This window comes from Seriola aureovittata, chromosome 2, assembly GCF_021018895.1.
Source record: "Seriola aureovittata isolate HTS-2021-v1 ecotype China chromosome 2, ASM2101889v1, whole genome shotgun sequence".
NCBI lineage: Eukaryota > Metazoa > Chordata > Actinopteri > Carangiformes > Carangidae > Seriola > Seriola aureovittata.
In genome coordinates, this window is record NC_079365.1 from 13,120,754 (window position 1) to 13,135,629 (window position 14,876).

General features: G+C 41.7%; 2 protein-coding genes across 4 annotated transcripts; one reads left to right on the forward strand and one right to left on the reverse strand.

Annotated features, from left to right (window-relative positions):
- The first annotated feature begins 1,106 nt into the window (after positions 1-1,106).
- On the forward strand, positions 1,107-9,240 carry nab2 (NGFI-A binding protein 2 (EGR1 binding protein 2)). Of its 2 annotated transcripts, none has more exons than XM_056403864.1 (8): positions 1,107-1,141; positions 1,347-1,451; positions 1,732-2,647; positions 2,862-2,995; positions 4,011-4,062; positions 4,220-4,334; positions 4,426-4,611; positions 7,211-9,240. In XM_056403864.1, exons 3-8 carry the CDS (start codon positions 1,736-1,738, stop codon positions 7,306-7,308), a joined length of 1,497 nt encoding a protein of 498 aa, XP_056259839.1. In that variant the 5' UTR covers positions 1,107-1,141; positions 1,347-1,451; positions 1,732-1,735; the 3' UTR covers positions 7,309-9,240. The 2 variants fall into 2 exon arrangements, with proteins under 2 accessions (XP_056259839.1, XP_056259847.1); XM_056403872.1 differs by having other exon boundaries at positions 1,114-1,141; positions 1,695-2,647.
- Positions 9,241-9,532: 292 nt separating this feature from the next.
- zgc:113184 (uncharacterized protein LOC553745 homolog) lies at positions 9,533-14,640 on the reverse strand. 2 transcript variants are annotated; one of them, XM_056403907.1, is made up of 5 exons: positions 14,499-14,640; positions 12,491-12,607; positions 11,929-12,063; positions 11,478-11,848; positions 9,533-11,370 (listed from the first exon to the last, which is right to left on the reverse strand). In XM_056403907.1, the coding sequence occupies exons 3-5, from the start codon at positions 12,038-12,040 to the stop codon at positions 11,194-11,196; spliced, it is 660 nt and encodes a 219-aa protein (XP_056259882.1). In that variant the 5' UTR covers positions 12,041-12,063; positions 12,491-12,607; positions 14,499-14,640; the 3' UTR covers positions 9,533-11,193. The 2 variants fall into 2 exon arrangements, with proteins under 2 accessions (XP_056259882.1, XP_056259874.1); XM_056403899.1 differs by having other exon boundaries at positions 11,929-12,066.
- Positions 14,641-14,876: the final 236 nt, after the last annotated feature.

The window sequence follows — 14,876 nt, forward strand, 5'->3', positions numbered from 1 at the left end:
CAAGAGAAGGACACTACTGCCATCTGTTGCTTTAGCGGTATAGCTGATAGAAACACACTTTGACATGCTGTTTTATACAGTATATAGGTTTTCCTTGATAAAGCAAGTAAACTCTCTCCTAACATTTCATGTTTTTATTTCAGTGTAACCACCAAATTAAACAACCTATATAGGATACTACAACCCATTACACTTTTACATGGAGAGATTATGAGACAAAGGGCACCTGAGCAGAAAAGGCATCCAGACTTTGTGGTTGGTTTGTGTCTTGTTGTAGCCGTTTTTCCGTCTCTGTCTTTGTGGTCATGATGTATGGCTTTGTAGATGTTTTGTTTCTCTTTATTAGTTGAATTGTGTCTCTGTAGTCGTTGTATATTTCTTTATAGTCATTTTGCATGTCTTCATGCTCATTTCGTGTCTCTTCTCAGTCTGACTTTACAACAAGTAAACTTCAAACAAAGCTCTGGCCCAGGGACCTCTGAGCCCTTTTGGACACCCCTGTTCACATAACCTGGTGTAGGTCCCTTAGTTCCTGAAAGGGAATCAGCTATTATATTGCACTTCCATCTTATTTGTGTGAATTGACCCTTCACCCTGGCAAAGAACTATTATAATAACAGCCCTAAAAAGCACTGGAGTTTCAGCTGTTCTCTCAGAATAATTTACAATTACCCACCCCCCATATAAAGAGTGTGAGAAAAAAAAAAACCGTTCAGTAAAATCCTCATCTGTCACATCTGTTCATTGTTCTCTGAATAAGCCAATAGGCCGTGTGTTGGCGAGATTTCTTGTTCAGGGGTCTTTCACATGGCAGAGTTCTGGGAACCCCCCAAAGCTTCTGCATAATGGGTAAATCTTGAAGACGCAGAGGGTTAATTTCAAGCCCCCACCACCACCACCCACATCTCCAATTTGAAAGCCGCCTCTCTACCGGGAGAGGAAAGCTCTTTTTCGGTCAGATGGCGTGCTGCAGTCCGCCCCCGTCATTCTCCAGCCCACACAGACAGCAAAAAGGCAGCCAGCAACCAATACGGTGCGCCGGAGGAGGATTTCTGCCAGTGATTTCAGACGAGGTACGATACGCAAAGGGGATTTACTACGCCAATCTGAGCCTGGGAAGCTTTCGGCAAAAGGTAACAGGGTAAGAAACGAATAGGATAATAACTGCGTTGTGTCTTTGAGCAGAGTGCTTTCTGCTAACATCTGGCTCGGGGACACTTGCCCCCAGTCGATGGTTTTTATCTGAACTGGAACCAATAATCCAAGTGTTTCTACTTTAGTGTAACGTGGCTTTGTCTAATCGATCAAGCGACAGTTTGTAGTTTCCATTTCTTTATGTTTATCAGTTTCGCTCCGGCAGTACCGACCTGTGACATCGGTATTTGGAGAGACACATCTGCGTAATTACGCCGGTCTCCTCTCTGCACGTCCGTCTGCCTGACCTGAAGAAGGTAAGAGAGGTTTATACTCAACCATTTAACCGTGAAAATAAAAAACATGTTTAATAGGGTGAAAACAGTTGGTCGTTATCAGAAGGACGCGATTCCGCTCCAAAGCATGCATTTACTTCCTATATTTTTATCCCGGCTTCATCAAGCGAGAAGAAATTTGAAACACGTACCTATAGGCTACTAGTCTAGATGGCAAAGTCTTTATCTAAATAAATAACTTGTGCAGGGTTTCTACACCTGCAGGTTCATGTCTTTCCTTTCTCCTGCCTGAACTTTCCAGTGCCATGTCTCTGCCACGCACACTTGGGGAGTTGCAGCTCTATCGGGTGCTGCAGAGGGCAAACCTGCTGGCCTATTATGAAACCTTCATCCAGCAGGGCGGTGACGACGTGCAGCAGCTCTGTGAGGCAGCAGAGGAGGAGTTTCTGGAGATCATGGCACTAGTTGGCATGGCCACCAAGCCACTGCATGTGCGTAGGCTGCAAAAGGCTCTCCGAGACTGGGCGGCGAACCCTGCCCTCTTCAGCCAGCCCGTCTCCAACGTCCCTCTGGGAGGCATCCCACTGTTCAAAGTTGACGGGACAGGCACAAGTGGATCAGCAGGCGGGCCCAGGAAGTCTGTGAGCAATGGGCACCCAGGGTCACCCAGTGAAAGGGAGGATCGGGCATGTCTTACTCCAATGCACAGTGGCAGTCCAAGAAGCCCCTGCTCCCAGGCCTCCCCACAGCCACCAGACACACACTACAGGGAAAAACTGTCACCCATGGACCCACACTGGCTCAGCCCGGAGCCAGATGGGAACTGCACTTTGGCTTCTGCATCTGGAATAGACGAGGAGCCGCCCAGCCCACCTATGCTCTCAACGTGTCCTCCTGGTCCCTCCACATCTCCGAGCCCCTCTGCTTCTTTTGCCCCAGCTGCCCTGTCGGCCTGGCCCGGAGGACAGCTGGACGGGGAAACGGCGAGGGCAGTGGTGGAGAGCGTGGAAAGGCTCCTCAGGACCCTGCCCAGGTCAGATCCTGCGGAGGTGAAGACTTTGCTGAGGATGAACAAGAAGATGGCAAAAACTGTGGGGCACATCTTCAAAATGGGGTCCCAGGATGTGAACAAGGAAGAGGAGATCCGAAAGTACAGTCTCATTTATGGACGCTTTGACTCCAAGAGGAGGGAAGGCAAGCAGCTCACACATCATGAGGTAATGAGCATCAAAGACAAGAGCTGAGCTGAAGTGTTTGACTGTATCACATCATGTTTCATACCTGCAACGACCCGTTAAAGAAAAGTTCACATTATAAACCAGCAGCTTTAATCAGGCAAAACATTTCAAACAAAGATGAGCACATTTTTTTGTCTAGATGTCATTCTTCACAGTGTCCATCCCTCCCTCACCCAGTGTTTTTCCTCCTCAGTTGATCATCAATGAAGCTGCAGCCCAGTTCTGTATGCGTGACAATGCCCTTTTGCTGAGACGGGTGGAGCTCTTTTCTTTGGCCCGGCAGGTGGCGAGAAAATGTGCCTACACCTCCACACTAAAGCACGCAAGGTAAGGGCGATGCCTGTAGAGAAGAGTGATCTGTTCAGTAGCAACCGATGATGATGAGCACACCTCACACGAGCTGTGTATTGACAGTCTCAAGAAAACGATCTGTTAGAGAATCAGGAATATAGCTCTCAGTGTAGATGAAAGCAAAGGATGGACCCTCATAATGTATTCAAGGCAGAGGAGCATCATGTTAGCCACATATGAATAAATGTTAATGAAATAATTTCATATCTGAAAAAGCACATATTGTATTTATCATATATCAACATGTACCGGGTGGTTTACATGAGTCATCTTCCCACCAGTGTATTCATTTTCAGAATGAACCTGGTTCAGATCACAGTGGGAATTAAACTCCAACCTCTGTAGTGTTAGTTTAATGAGCTGACTCTGGCACCACGCAGGAATACACAAACCTTGTGAGTTCGTTAATGTTCACAAAACATTTTCACATAGGCTGTATGTTTGAAGGAAAATACCAGCTCAAACAAACCAACATGCTGCACAGACTAAATTTATTGCATCAAGTAACAACAGAGCACAAAAAGATTTTTTGATCATCATATTTTTCATTTGTCACAGCATATCAGATTTAACATTTCAAATGTCTCTTTTCCTGTAGGTATAATTTCATCCTTTATTATTCCATTGGATCCTTAATTCCAGAGATTATTTTATATTGTTAATAGTGAAACAATGAAACAGAGAAATTTGAACATTTAAAAAATGTGAATAATGAGTTCAACGTCTGCTTATTGCCACTTGGCATTCAAATATTTACCATATGTGCATATGCATGTGAATAATTATGGTAAATGCAGCACATAGTTGTAGTTAAATCTGTGTTCCAACAACACAAATTACACAAATCACACTATAACACTGTCTTGATTTGACCAAAAATTCTACTTTGGTGCGCTCACGATTCAATTCAAAGATTCAAGTCACATCTCAGGGTCTTACTAAATAAATTGAGCTTCCACATTTGAATGGCTCGATTGTTTTCTTCTCGCAGGACAAATGCAGATGAGAACAGTGTGGTGTCCCAGAAGAGAGCGAGACATGAGGTGAGTCTTCAGGGCGGCAGTGCTTCCAGTTAATAATATTCAGTTATTGTTCAGTTAATCTAGCAGACACTAGATTTATGTGTGATTTTACCCTGTGGCACTTGTCCAGCCATTTGAAGTGGTCCATCGGCGCTGAATTGACAGTGATGTGTTTCAGATAATTCTGCCTGAGAGTGTGTCATCGCTTCTCGGAGTGGAGAGCTCAGAGGGTTTGACCCAGAGGGCAGACGACGACAGCTTATCTGCAGAAAGCCTCGACAGTGTATCGCATGGTAAAGACCACAGATATATGTCATAAAAAAAAATACATTTTTTGTGTGTTTTGAAGGCAGCATTTACACCCAAATCTGTCTGTCCCGTTAGACACGGGCTCACAGTGCAACCAGTCTCCTTCCCCCCGTCCCCACTCCGACACCTCCAACCCTGCCAACTGGAGTCGCCACCTCATACAGCAAACGCTAATGGACGAAGGGCTGCGATTGGCTCGGATGGTGTCACACGATCAGGCTGGCAAGATCAGCCTAGGGTCAGAAGGAACTCACTCTACAGGTGACTTTTCAAATAATGACTTATCAATATTATGTGCTTCATAATGGACACAGAATTAAAGCCTTACTTTGCAATGTTTGATCATCGTTGTGCGAGTTAAAGGAATAGTTTTACATTTTCGGAAACACTGTACACGCTTTCTGGCAGAGTTAGATTAGAAAATTGGTGCCACTCTCATGTCTGTACATAAGATATGAAGCTATCGCAAGCAGACAGTTAGCTTAGCTTAGCATGAGGGCTGGACGCAGGAGGAAACAGCTAACCCGGCTCTGTTCAAAAGTAACAAAATCCAAGACCTCTAAATCTTACCTATTATGTTACACCTTGTTTGTTTAATCCTTACAAAAACCAAAGTGTAGAAATGACACCCTTGACCTCTCTTGCCGGCAGCAGTTTCACTTACAGTATTACGTAGTTTCACTTTGGTATTTGTAAGACTTCAACAAGAGTAAACCTGTAAACTAGTGAGCTTTAGAAATGATGGTAGGCATCTTTTCATACCTTCGAACAAAGCCAGGCTAACTGTGTCCACCTGCTTCCAGTCTTTATGCTAAGCTAAGCTAACTGACTACTGGTGGTAGCCTCATATTTAATGTATAGGCATGAGAGTGGCATCGATCTTTGCATCCAACTCTTGGCAAGAAAGCAAAGAAGCACATCTCACAAAATGTCAAACAATTTCTTTAAGTTGGAAATGGAGGGAGCATTAAAAAATATGGAGTTGACGTTGGGGTTAAATTGAAAATGACAGACTGAGACTCCCTAACCTCTCCTAACAATGAATATTTCATATCGCTACAGCTTGAACTCTAGTGAGTCACAATCTCTCTGAGGTGATGCCTCCCACCATGCGCAGCTGAACTTCACCAGCCTGTAAATTAGAGAGGACAGAAGTTAGAAGGGGAAACAGAAGGAGGTGGAGAGAGATATATAGAGAGGAAAGGAGTGAGAGAAGGAGGGTAGAGTGGGTGGGGGGGGGGGGGGGGGCTACACTGTTATAGCACTTCTTCAATACCCTGTTACTGTAGAGTTTTCCTGTTGCATCACAGCTTCTCACAAGAAAGAAAAAAGCAAGTGATCTGGGCAAGTTACTGGTTCTGGGCTGTGATAGCCAGTTGAAGACATGAAGCAAAGAGAAGGAAGCCAGCAAAGACATGAGGGGGTGGGGGGTGGGGGGGGATAGGAAGTACTCTGTGGGCGGCGGAATCGGACCCCCCCCTCTCAGCAGCAACTGACGTCAGAGTGTGTTAGATGCGTGGGCTGAAGGGCGGGATGGATGGGGCGTGGGGGCGAAGGAGTGGGAGGTAATTGGAGGGGCGTTGCATTGACTCACCAAGCGACAGTGTACAAAAATAAAACCTGTGGGCAGGGAAATGGCACAGTCTTTTTTATACATCTTCTCCCTCTACCAAAAGGACTGCGGAAATAACAAAAAAAAAATGACATATGTTTCATTTCTGACGTCGATCTCCCTCATGTTGTGTTTTTTTTTCTCTCTCACTCATCCAAGTTTCCTACTTCTGTCTCTCTCATTAATCAGAACGTTGTCTCACTTCCTTTCAACGTCACTGTTTTCTCCCATAACTTATCTTCCACTGTTGGTTTATCCAGTCAGCATATCATTCTGCGTACATCACGTTGACATTTAAATCATGAAGTCAGAATCCTTAATCCAGTAAATCTTCCCACCTGTATTTTTATTTGTATGTCACTGAATATGTGCTATTAAATTTTTGTGGTACTACAAATAACATTGTTCATATATTATTATATTACTGCATGCTGTTACAACACATGAGCACTCAGGGTTTCTAAAGGAACAAACTAATGAATTAATAGTCAACAAATTAACATTGTTTGATTCATAAACAAAAGGGAAACACTCTGGATGCTATTAAGACTTCAAACATTAAGATACTGTTGTAAAGTGTCATATGCAGAGGTGGCAAGAGTCATTTACAAAATGTGTGTTTATTCAGAGCTCGTCATTGCAAACTAATGAATTCCCTTCACAAGTAATTTTCCAATAAGAATATAGAATGAAAGTCAAGTTTTGTTTATTTCACCATCTTGTTCACTGAATTGGTTGATTTCATCACTACTTTATCACCAGCCAAAAAATATTTAAACTCTGCAACACTGGAGACTTTATGTTATTCAGTATCTTGGGTTGGTCATATAAACCATGATGACTTCATTTCATGTGGGAGAGTTGCTGAATTCCCCAAACTATTATTCAGAGATCTTAAAACTGGTTGCATCTTGACTCTTAACTGATTTTTATCCTTAGTTGTCTGTCTTGTCATTGCAGTGCTATGCGCTTCTCATTTTGCAGTCATCTGTCTTAAACAACAGCATCAAATCCAAAGAAATTATCTTCAAAAACATATAAAGCTATAGTTATTATTTATTTTCATAATCTTCGGTTAGTTGACATAACTCATAGTAAATTTTACTGTGTTGCAGACTTCTAAGCCGATCCATTCATGACCTAAAAACAGTGCTCAGTGCTTTGTAAATACATGTCAGTGGTTCTCGATCTAGTATTTGTTCTTTAAGCAGCTGCTAAGCTCATCTTAAACTTTACGTCTCTCCACAGACCATGACATTAAAGTGGAGAGGCGCAGCTCGATAACAGCGTGCAGGAGCAGTAGCCCTTGCATCACCAAAGATGACTCCAACCACCGGGGGAAATGAAAGTGCTCTGAGGTTATCAGGGAACTCGTTGTGCTCAGACCTACCACTGAACTCCAGTCAAAGTCTGCTGTTACTGAGCAGGTTTTTCCACGTGTACTTCACTGACATCATGAGCATCTGATTGTGAGAAGACCACAAAATCAGTACAGTTGATGTCAGAATTTACCAGCGACTGAAATCACAAAACTGCAGTGACTTCTTGCTGAAGTTGTGGATCAAGTTAAAAAATGTTCTGTTTTGACTTTATATTCGGTAAATATGTAGGGGAGACACTTTTCATTTTATTTTTAAAACACATGCAGAGTTTAGTAAAAAAATTTTAAAAAGTAAAATAAAATTAAGTGATTTTATCAGGGAAAAACCTGATATTTGTGTTTAATTAATAAATCTATTGTGAGCAGTGCTGTGTTGAAAAGAAGCCACCTGTTTCAGAAGAGGCTTGACACAGCAGGGGGCACTGCAACTTTGGAAATGGACTTTCTTAACTTAATCCAGCCTGATTGACAAACTAGTTCTGTAGAGGGAATTTGTTTGTTTTTTTCTCTCTCTCTTTTTTTTTATAAGGACATTTTTATTAATTTAACATTTTCAGCAAGTACAAGAGTATGATAACATTATCTGCAGTTCATCACCCTCAGGAAACAAGTTCTGGTTTCTGACAGAAGTCAGTGTAGTAGTCTGGAGATTAAGTCAGGCGTGAATGAAATTCCTTGACATTCAAAGACAGTCTACTTACATGAAGTAGGAAAACAATGAGCGTTTGTGGAATAAATTGATCTAATCTCGCAGAGCACAAACACAAATGCAGCTGTCAGGCTCAGAGGCCTTTTGTCCTTCGCTGCATCATCTAACCAGCCGTCAGATCTGAACAGGCATGCTGAGGTCCATGAGATATGAAGCCACCAGTCTTCATCATTTACTCCCTCACATCTTTCTTTAATAATATTTGTTGCACAAATGGCTGATATGGTGTTTGTAAGAGATAATGCTTCTGGCATTTTATTATTTTCAATCGTGAAAATGTGCTCAGATCACATTTTCTAAACTCACTGGCATGAAATAGGAATACAGACAACTTTATTGATTTCCAGTCGAGAGTTGATTTTTTCAGTTGCTCTTGCTGCAGTGAAATCAGGTTTCAGACTCACTGAGCAGCAGGACTCAGTGTCTTGCTTGAGGGCATTTAAGCAGGGAGGGTGTTCTCTTACTTTGGGGCTTTGACATCAGCTCCTCCTCCCTCTCATCGACACGTTCAAGTTGTGCCCAGTAGGTGCCATTGTACAGCCTTTTGATTAGACTGCATTCAGAACTGCATCACCAGATTTAGGGAATAAAAAGGTTAAAAACAACATGAACCACAGCATTTTCCAAAAGAGTGGTGATTAGTGTAGATTTTTGATGCAATTTTTTTTTTTAGGGTGTAGCAGAAAAACGTGGGCTGTAGCGGTGTGTCTTTGGGATGATTTCTGTATTCTTAGATATTAACAAGGTGAGCCTCATGTTAGTTTCCCTTTTTGAAAACAGTTCTTTTCACCTTTGAGACGTACAGTGAATTAGGGTGACGAATCTCACTTTACTTTATAAGCTTTAGAAAATGAAAAGAAAAACACATGCTGAGATTTACAGAAAGAAATCTTATGGTGCTTGACTTTTGATACAGCAGCTCCTGTTATTTATTTCCACCTGTTGGCCCTTATAAGGAATTGTTGAAATGTGATCAAATTTCATGTAACGACGAGGCTCATGTTGATAATTAATGAAAATGTTAAGATTTTTGTACCTTTAATCACAGAGTATGTCAGTGAGGTAGCTTGCTGTGCATCAGTTACACCTGCCTGTCTCTTGAGCATTAGTAACCTCCTCAGTTTATTATGTTGCAAAACAGATTATTTATTTTGTTACATCTCAATAAATGTTATTTTATTGCTTAAAGCCACCGTGTGTTGCATTGGTTTCCACAAAGAATCAGTTTTTATTCTCGGGTGTTGGAAGAGGCTGCAGGAGCTGCGTCATACAGCCAGCAACACCTCTGCTGTCGTCCTGTCTGTTGCACTGACGCGCTGCATCGAGACTCAACACTGGTGTGACTCACCTGTACCAGTGATGTCATCAGGGCTCTCATGCACACACACGCACACACGCACGCACGCTCACACACACGCACACACACACACACTAAATTTTCAGTCACGCACCATGAAAAGGAAGACACACAGGCCAAACCTCACATAACCCTATGGAATTCAGCTTTAATGATTTTTAGTTTATTTCACTGTAGAGCCTGTATTTGTAACAGTAAAGGCTTTTCACACAATGTGTTTGGATATTAAAGGTTAGGATTAAGCGTTGCTATTACTGTTCTTTTATGGTTCTTGCATGGTTTCCAGATGATGACCGACTTTGATGAACCCCTGACTTTTTCTCTAGCGCCACCATGAGGTCGATATTTTTGGGGTTTTTATTATTGAAATATCTTGTATTACATGGATTGCCATGGAATTTGCCAAACACATTCATGGTCCCCAGAAGATGAGAAGAGAATGAGAATGCTCACATGCTAAACTAAACATTATCTCCGCTAAACATCGACATGCTAGTATCGTCACTGTGAGCTCGTTAGCATGCTGACATTAGCATGACTGAGGACTCTCTGAACCAGCATCTAAAGAAACATGCTCAGATGTTAATGATGATGTTTATGGAAAAAAAATTGCCTTTTGATTATACAAGAGGAATTACGTCCAAGTTCGGTTTCTTTACTGGAAGCAACAGTTAATGTGGAAACTGATGAAGGGAGGAGGCGCCGCCATCAATCAGCTGTCAGCAGCACTAATTTAGGGAGTTAAGTCTTTGAGTCTATTCTTAGCTTCAGTTCCTAAGAGCTGTGCAGCAGACAGATGATTGATTTAATGCTCGTCTGCAAACATTCAACAAGATGTACATTGATTGGTCATGAAATTAGGAAGTCTAATTATCTGCATAACACAATACATATATTTAAATATTTTGCAGAATCTGCATTATAAGCACAATGAGCTATTGCATACAAATCATATAATACAAATGCATGCAGTGCTTATTTGCAGCTTACCAACGCTACCAGTGTCTGCAAAAGAAGAATTTCTCTCGTCAATAAACTGAATCTGATTAAATTAATTAATGTGGAAGGAGTCTCTTGCGCTTCAGCCCATCCACTAATGAAGGTTGGTGCCATCAGAGTAGGAGAAAATACTACACACAGTTCAATGGGCTTCTTCTCAACAACTAACTCACTTTAGCAATTTAATGATCAGGTGCAAATGACTTTCACACTGCGTCTTCTCCAGAGTCAAACAATAATGGTATAGTTTTGAAAAAAATAATTGAATTTAATCTAATTTGATTCATGTTTGAATGAACTGTAGTTTGTAGTTAAATTAATTAACGATTGTGCTTAATCTGAGTTTGAGAAGATCATTCAAAGGAAGCGATAACTAAAGCAGACAGGATAAAACAGGGATCAACCAAGACCCCCCACTATCATACTCTGCACTAAGAATACAAATGCTAAAGTTACAGGTATACACAGGTGCAATATTGACTGGTTAGTGACAACTGAACCCATATCAACCAACAGGTTACCAACAACAACAAAGTGAGATGCCATATTTCCATACTTGCACATACAATGGAAGCACAGGAAGACTATTTCCATCGTTCATTGTACACCTCAGAAACAGCATCAGCATCTGCACAGTTCATCCATAGGCTAACAGCTAACTATATTAAGAACGGATCCATTTCAATGTTGTTCCCAGAGATCAGGTTAACTGAGTTTTTCCTTCTCCACCACTGCATACGAACACATGACTCATATGTTAGGAGGAGAAGCAGGATCAGCTTTCTTTAGGTGATGTGCGTGTGGAGATGCCGAAGGAACTCCCCTCTGGTGGTTGTGTCACTGGGGAAAACGGCCTGGCAGAAGTCGCAAACGTGAGACTGCAGCACCACGTCGGACATCAGCATCCCGCCAAACTGACTCATGAAGCCACTGACCAAGGGGGAACTGCCAGACACAGGCATCTGACACAAACATAGAACACAAGACAGGGAGTTTGTGAGGAAGAACATGGGGGAAAGATAATCCAAGGACAGATTGGAGAACTCATGGCCACAGGGGGGATACCTACCCTCGCTGTGTGCAGAGTCCTGTCTCTACCAGGATGATCTGCTTGCCCTGGATGTTTGGATCCACTGGAGGAGGCGCCTTGCCACTTCGAGCAGTCCAGGGTTAACAGGGGTGCGACCGTCTGTTCCAACTTCCCTTCCTCCTTTCTCTGAAGAGGCAAATCCACGCAAAGCTTGGACATATCTTCAGCAAGGAGATCAGAGAAAGTCCCCACGTTTCTGGAGAGGTGATGGACGCCACACTGTGCGTCAGGGTTGTGTGCTGCGGCTGTTAATGGTTGAGGCTTTACATGGACATACACAGGGATCTCGTGTGTGCACTGGATAGGGATGGACATCATATCGCCCAGATCTCCATTAGGAACAGTGGCACCTGCAGAAAGAGGGTTTTAGATGTGCTTAATGAATCATGGCGGACATGAAATGAGCATTAGAATTAGGTTTTATATGGACCTTGCTGTTTCTGCAGAGCTGTTGTGAGTTGATGCAACAGAGCTGCCTGTCTCAGGCAAAGTGACCTCAGGCGAAGAAACTCCTGGTACAGTTCACTATACGCTTCCTCCATCTCACCAGCTCAGGGATCTGCAGCTACTAAATAGCAGAGAGGAGATTACACTGGGTTGTACAGTAGTAAATATAGCTAGAGTATATATTGTACACATGGGTGACAAATGAGGAACAGAACTAAGCATGTACAGCCCAGCAGCTTTGTTAGGCTGTACTTTGTACTATATGCTGATGTCAGTGTGCTAACATGCTCATAATGACAATGCTAACAGGTTCATTTTTAGAAGGTAAGGGGGCGTTGTTTCAATGACTGGGGACCTTTTTGGTATTTTCCCATCATTAGGTTTTTATACAATCGAGATTTCCTGCTTCCTAAACCATTAGGCCATGAAAGGACGCCCTTTTATAAAAACATAACCAAAACATATTCTACTAAGTCAGACTGATATGATTATAAATTCCTACTTTTGTCACACTGCATCTTGAACATCAATACTGATCTACTTACCCCTTGTAAGCCCGTCTGCATACTCTGCTTCAACAATTCAGGACTCCTTGTCATTTCTTACAAAAGCTCGATTCAGAGACTTCTCCTGTCGAGCTTCCTCCATCTCAAACAGGCCTCCTGTTATTGTCAAGGAATCAGACACAGCATTTAAATCCAGACTCAAAGCCCATTTACTGAGCACAGCCTACAACAAATTTGTGACCGTGAAATCCATTCTTCAGATGAGGCTTTAACAAACACAGTTATGACGAGTCCTTTTCTTTCCTGTTGTGCTAATGGAAATTATGCTGTACCTATGTAAGATACATCGCAAAGGGAACTGTTAAACATAGGGAAGTAGCTCTTGTAAAAAGGGAAGTGAAACCTCTTTAGTATAGAAATGAACTTCACCACCTCTCAGTTAGACTGTTACATGACTGTCTGTGTGTCAAAACTCAAAAGAGGAAAGAGCCCAGCTATGTTTTTAATATAAAACAAAAGCACAAGCGCAGCGTTTGTCTCAGCTTATGAAAGTTGCTTTGTTGTCCCTGCAACTTGCAAAGAATGTGAGACAATATTTTTAGTGAGATGCATCATTGTCATGGAGGGAAACAACTGTGAGGAAAGTTTTCCAAAAAAAGTCACTCGGGAGTATGTTTCATTTGTGAAGGCGTCCTGAAGGGACTTTTTGTTTTTCAGTGGTTTCATGTTGGCCATTATGAAAAGTTGTTATCATTTGTAATTTAATAGACAGAAACACCAGGCAGGTGTTTATTTATTCTTTGCAACCAAAGTGACTTCATTCTCAACAGGCACAATGTTATAGCTACTTCCAGAAAAACAAGACAAAGAGCATTAATGAAATTCATAATTCATCTAATGAATGTATGTAATGCCTCACCATCAGTGATGGAGGAACCAGAAAGTAGCAATCATGTAAAATACAAGTAAATGTCCAACATTCAACAATTTACTTAAGTATTTAAGTATTATCAGCAAAATATTGAATATTAACAGAAAAACTTATTATGCAGGAGAATGACCCCAGCCAATGATATATTGTATTATAATATTGCATTGATTATTGTCGATGTATTTATGTATATGGAGCGTTTACTGTAGTAGCTGGTAGAGCTGCTGTTGTGTAGTTTCATCTGTAGCAATGCATCATATTTCAGCAGATTACTACATGTTTTGTATGAGACTCAATCTGTAAAGTAACTAGACAACAGTTCCAACTGTCAGATAAATATAGGGATGTAGTAGCCTAAAGCATGTATTAGAAACACCTAGGTAAAGTACTTTAGTATCAATAGTAAAATCGTATTTAAACACAATAATTAACTAGATGTAATTAGTTACTTTCCAACACTGCGTACCACAAGTATGTCATGTGTCCCAGAGTAATTCATCAGAGTGTAACTGTCAATCCTGATACAAAGTCAAAAATGTCTTTGCTCTGACACAAGCTTACAAAGATGGTGGGTTGACTCTGTTCAAAATAATGGTAATTTGTTTCCATTTACAGCGTTTTGTTTTCAATCCATGTCTCCAGAATGCATCAAATCCAAACGTAGATAAGCTCTACCCCAGGAGATCTTCTTCTCCAGTGACACATAAAGTGGCCTGTGTGGAAATGTCTCTTTAGTTTAATGAGTCCCTCTGCCCTCATTCCTTGTCATGTTTTCATGTTTCCTTCCCTTTCCCCCTACATTCTCGGTGTGCTACTTTCTCATTCACTTACTTGTTTGTTCCTATATATATTTTTAACGGTGGCAGAGAATCAGCTCCTAAGGGCTTAGTGTTAGCCTCTATCCGCCCCTAACATGAATCACAACTGTGTGTGTGTTTTTCTGTCTTTGGAAATGTGGAAACGAGGAGTCACACTTTTAACTTGTTTGCTTAGTTTCGATTTTGGTTTCAAACGAAATTCGTTTTGTTTTCTTCTTCTTTTCGCAGTCTTTAGACATAGATCATGTGAGGAGAGTTGTTTCCTGTTAACCATATGTAAAAATTAAAGTTTACTCACACTCAAACCGAGAGATCATTCCCAGCAGGAACTGCAGGCTCAGACATATGACGGATGTGAGTGAATCTCCCCCCGAGCGGACCGGAAGACATCCGCATTCCAATGTGATGACGTCCCTATCCCGACCTAAACAAACACCCAGTTCACCTGCGTCAAACCAAGGTAAACCGTGCCAAAACAACACTTCCTGTTTCAAAGGGCTGCCTTCAATATAAAAGTCACCACCTTTCGTAGAGATATGAATTATTCATTCAGGGAGACCTAGATTGAAAATTGGTCTCATGAAAGTGTAACAGTGGGTAAGCACCAACAGACAGTTGCATAAAATCTCAGAAAGATTTTTTTTTTTTTTTTGGCTTACTGGTTCTCAGTTTTAAA

What these genes read in the sequence shown, in the direction of transcription:
- nab2 (XM_056403864.1), top strand. Translation starts at nt 1,736, where the DNA reads ATGTCTCTGCCACGCACACTTGGGGAGTTGCAGCTCTATCGGGTGCTG. An exon ending in AGAAGAGAGCGAGACATGAG is followed by an intron (nt 4,063 to 4,219) that starts GTGAGTCTTCAG and finishes GATGTGTTTCAG; the next exon opens with ATAATTCTGCCTGAGAGTGT. An exon ending in AGAAGGAACTCACTCTACAG is followed by an intron (nt 4,612 to 7,210) that starts GTGACTTTTCAA and finishes GTCTCTCCACAG; the next exon opens with ACCATGACATTAAAGTGGAG.
- zgc:113184 (XM_056403907.1), bottom strand. Translation starts at nt 12,040, where the DNA reads ATGGAGGAAGCGTATAGTGAACTGTACCAGGAGTTTCTTCGCCTGAGG. An exon ending in AGCTCTGCAGAAACAGCAAG is followed by an intron (nt 11,849 to 11,928) that starts GTCCATATAAAA and finishes CTCTTTCTGCAG; the next exon opens with GTGCCACTGTTCCTAATGGA. An exon ending in GGACTCTGCACACAGCGAGG is followed by an intron (nt 11,371 to 11,477) that starts GTAGGTATCCCC and finishes TGTTTGTGTCAG; the next exon opens with ATGCCTGTGTCTGGCAGTTC.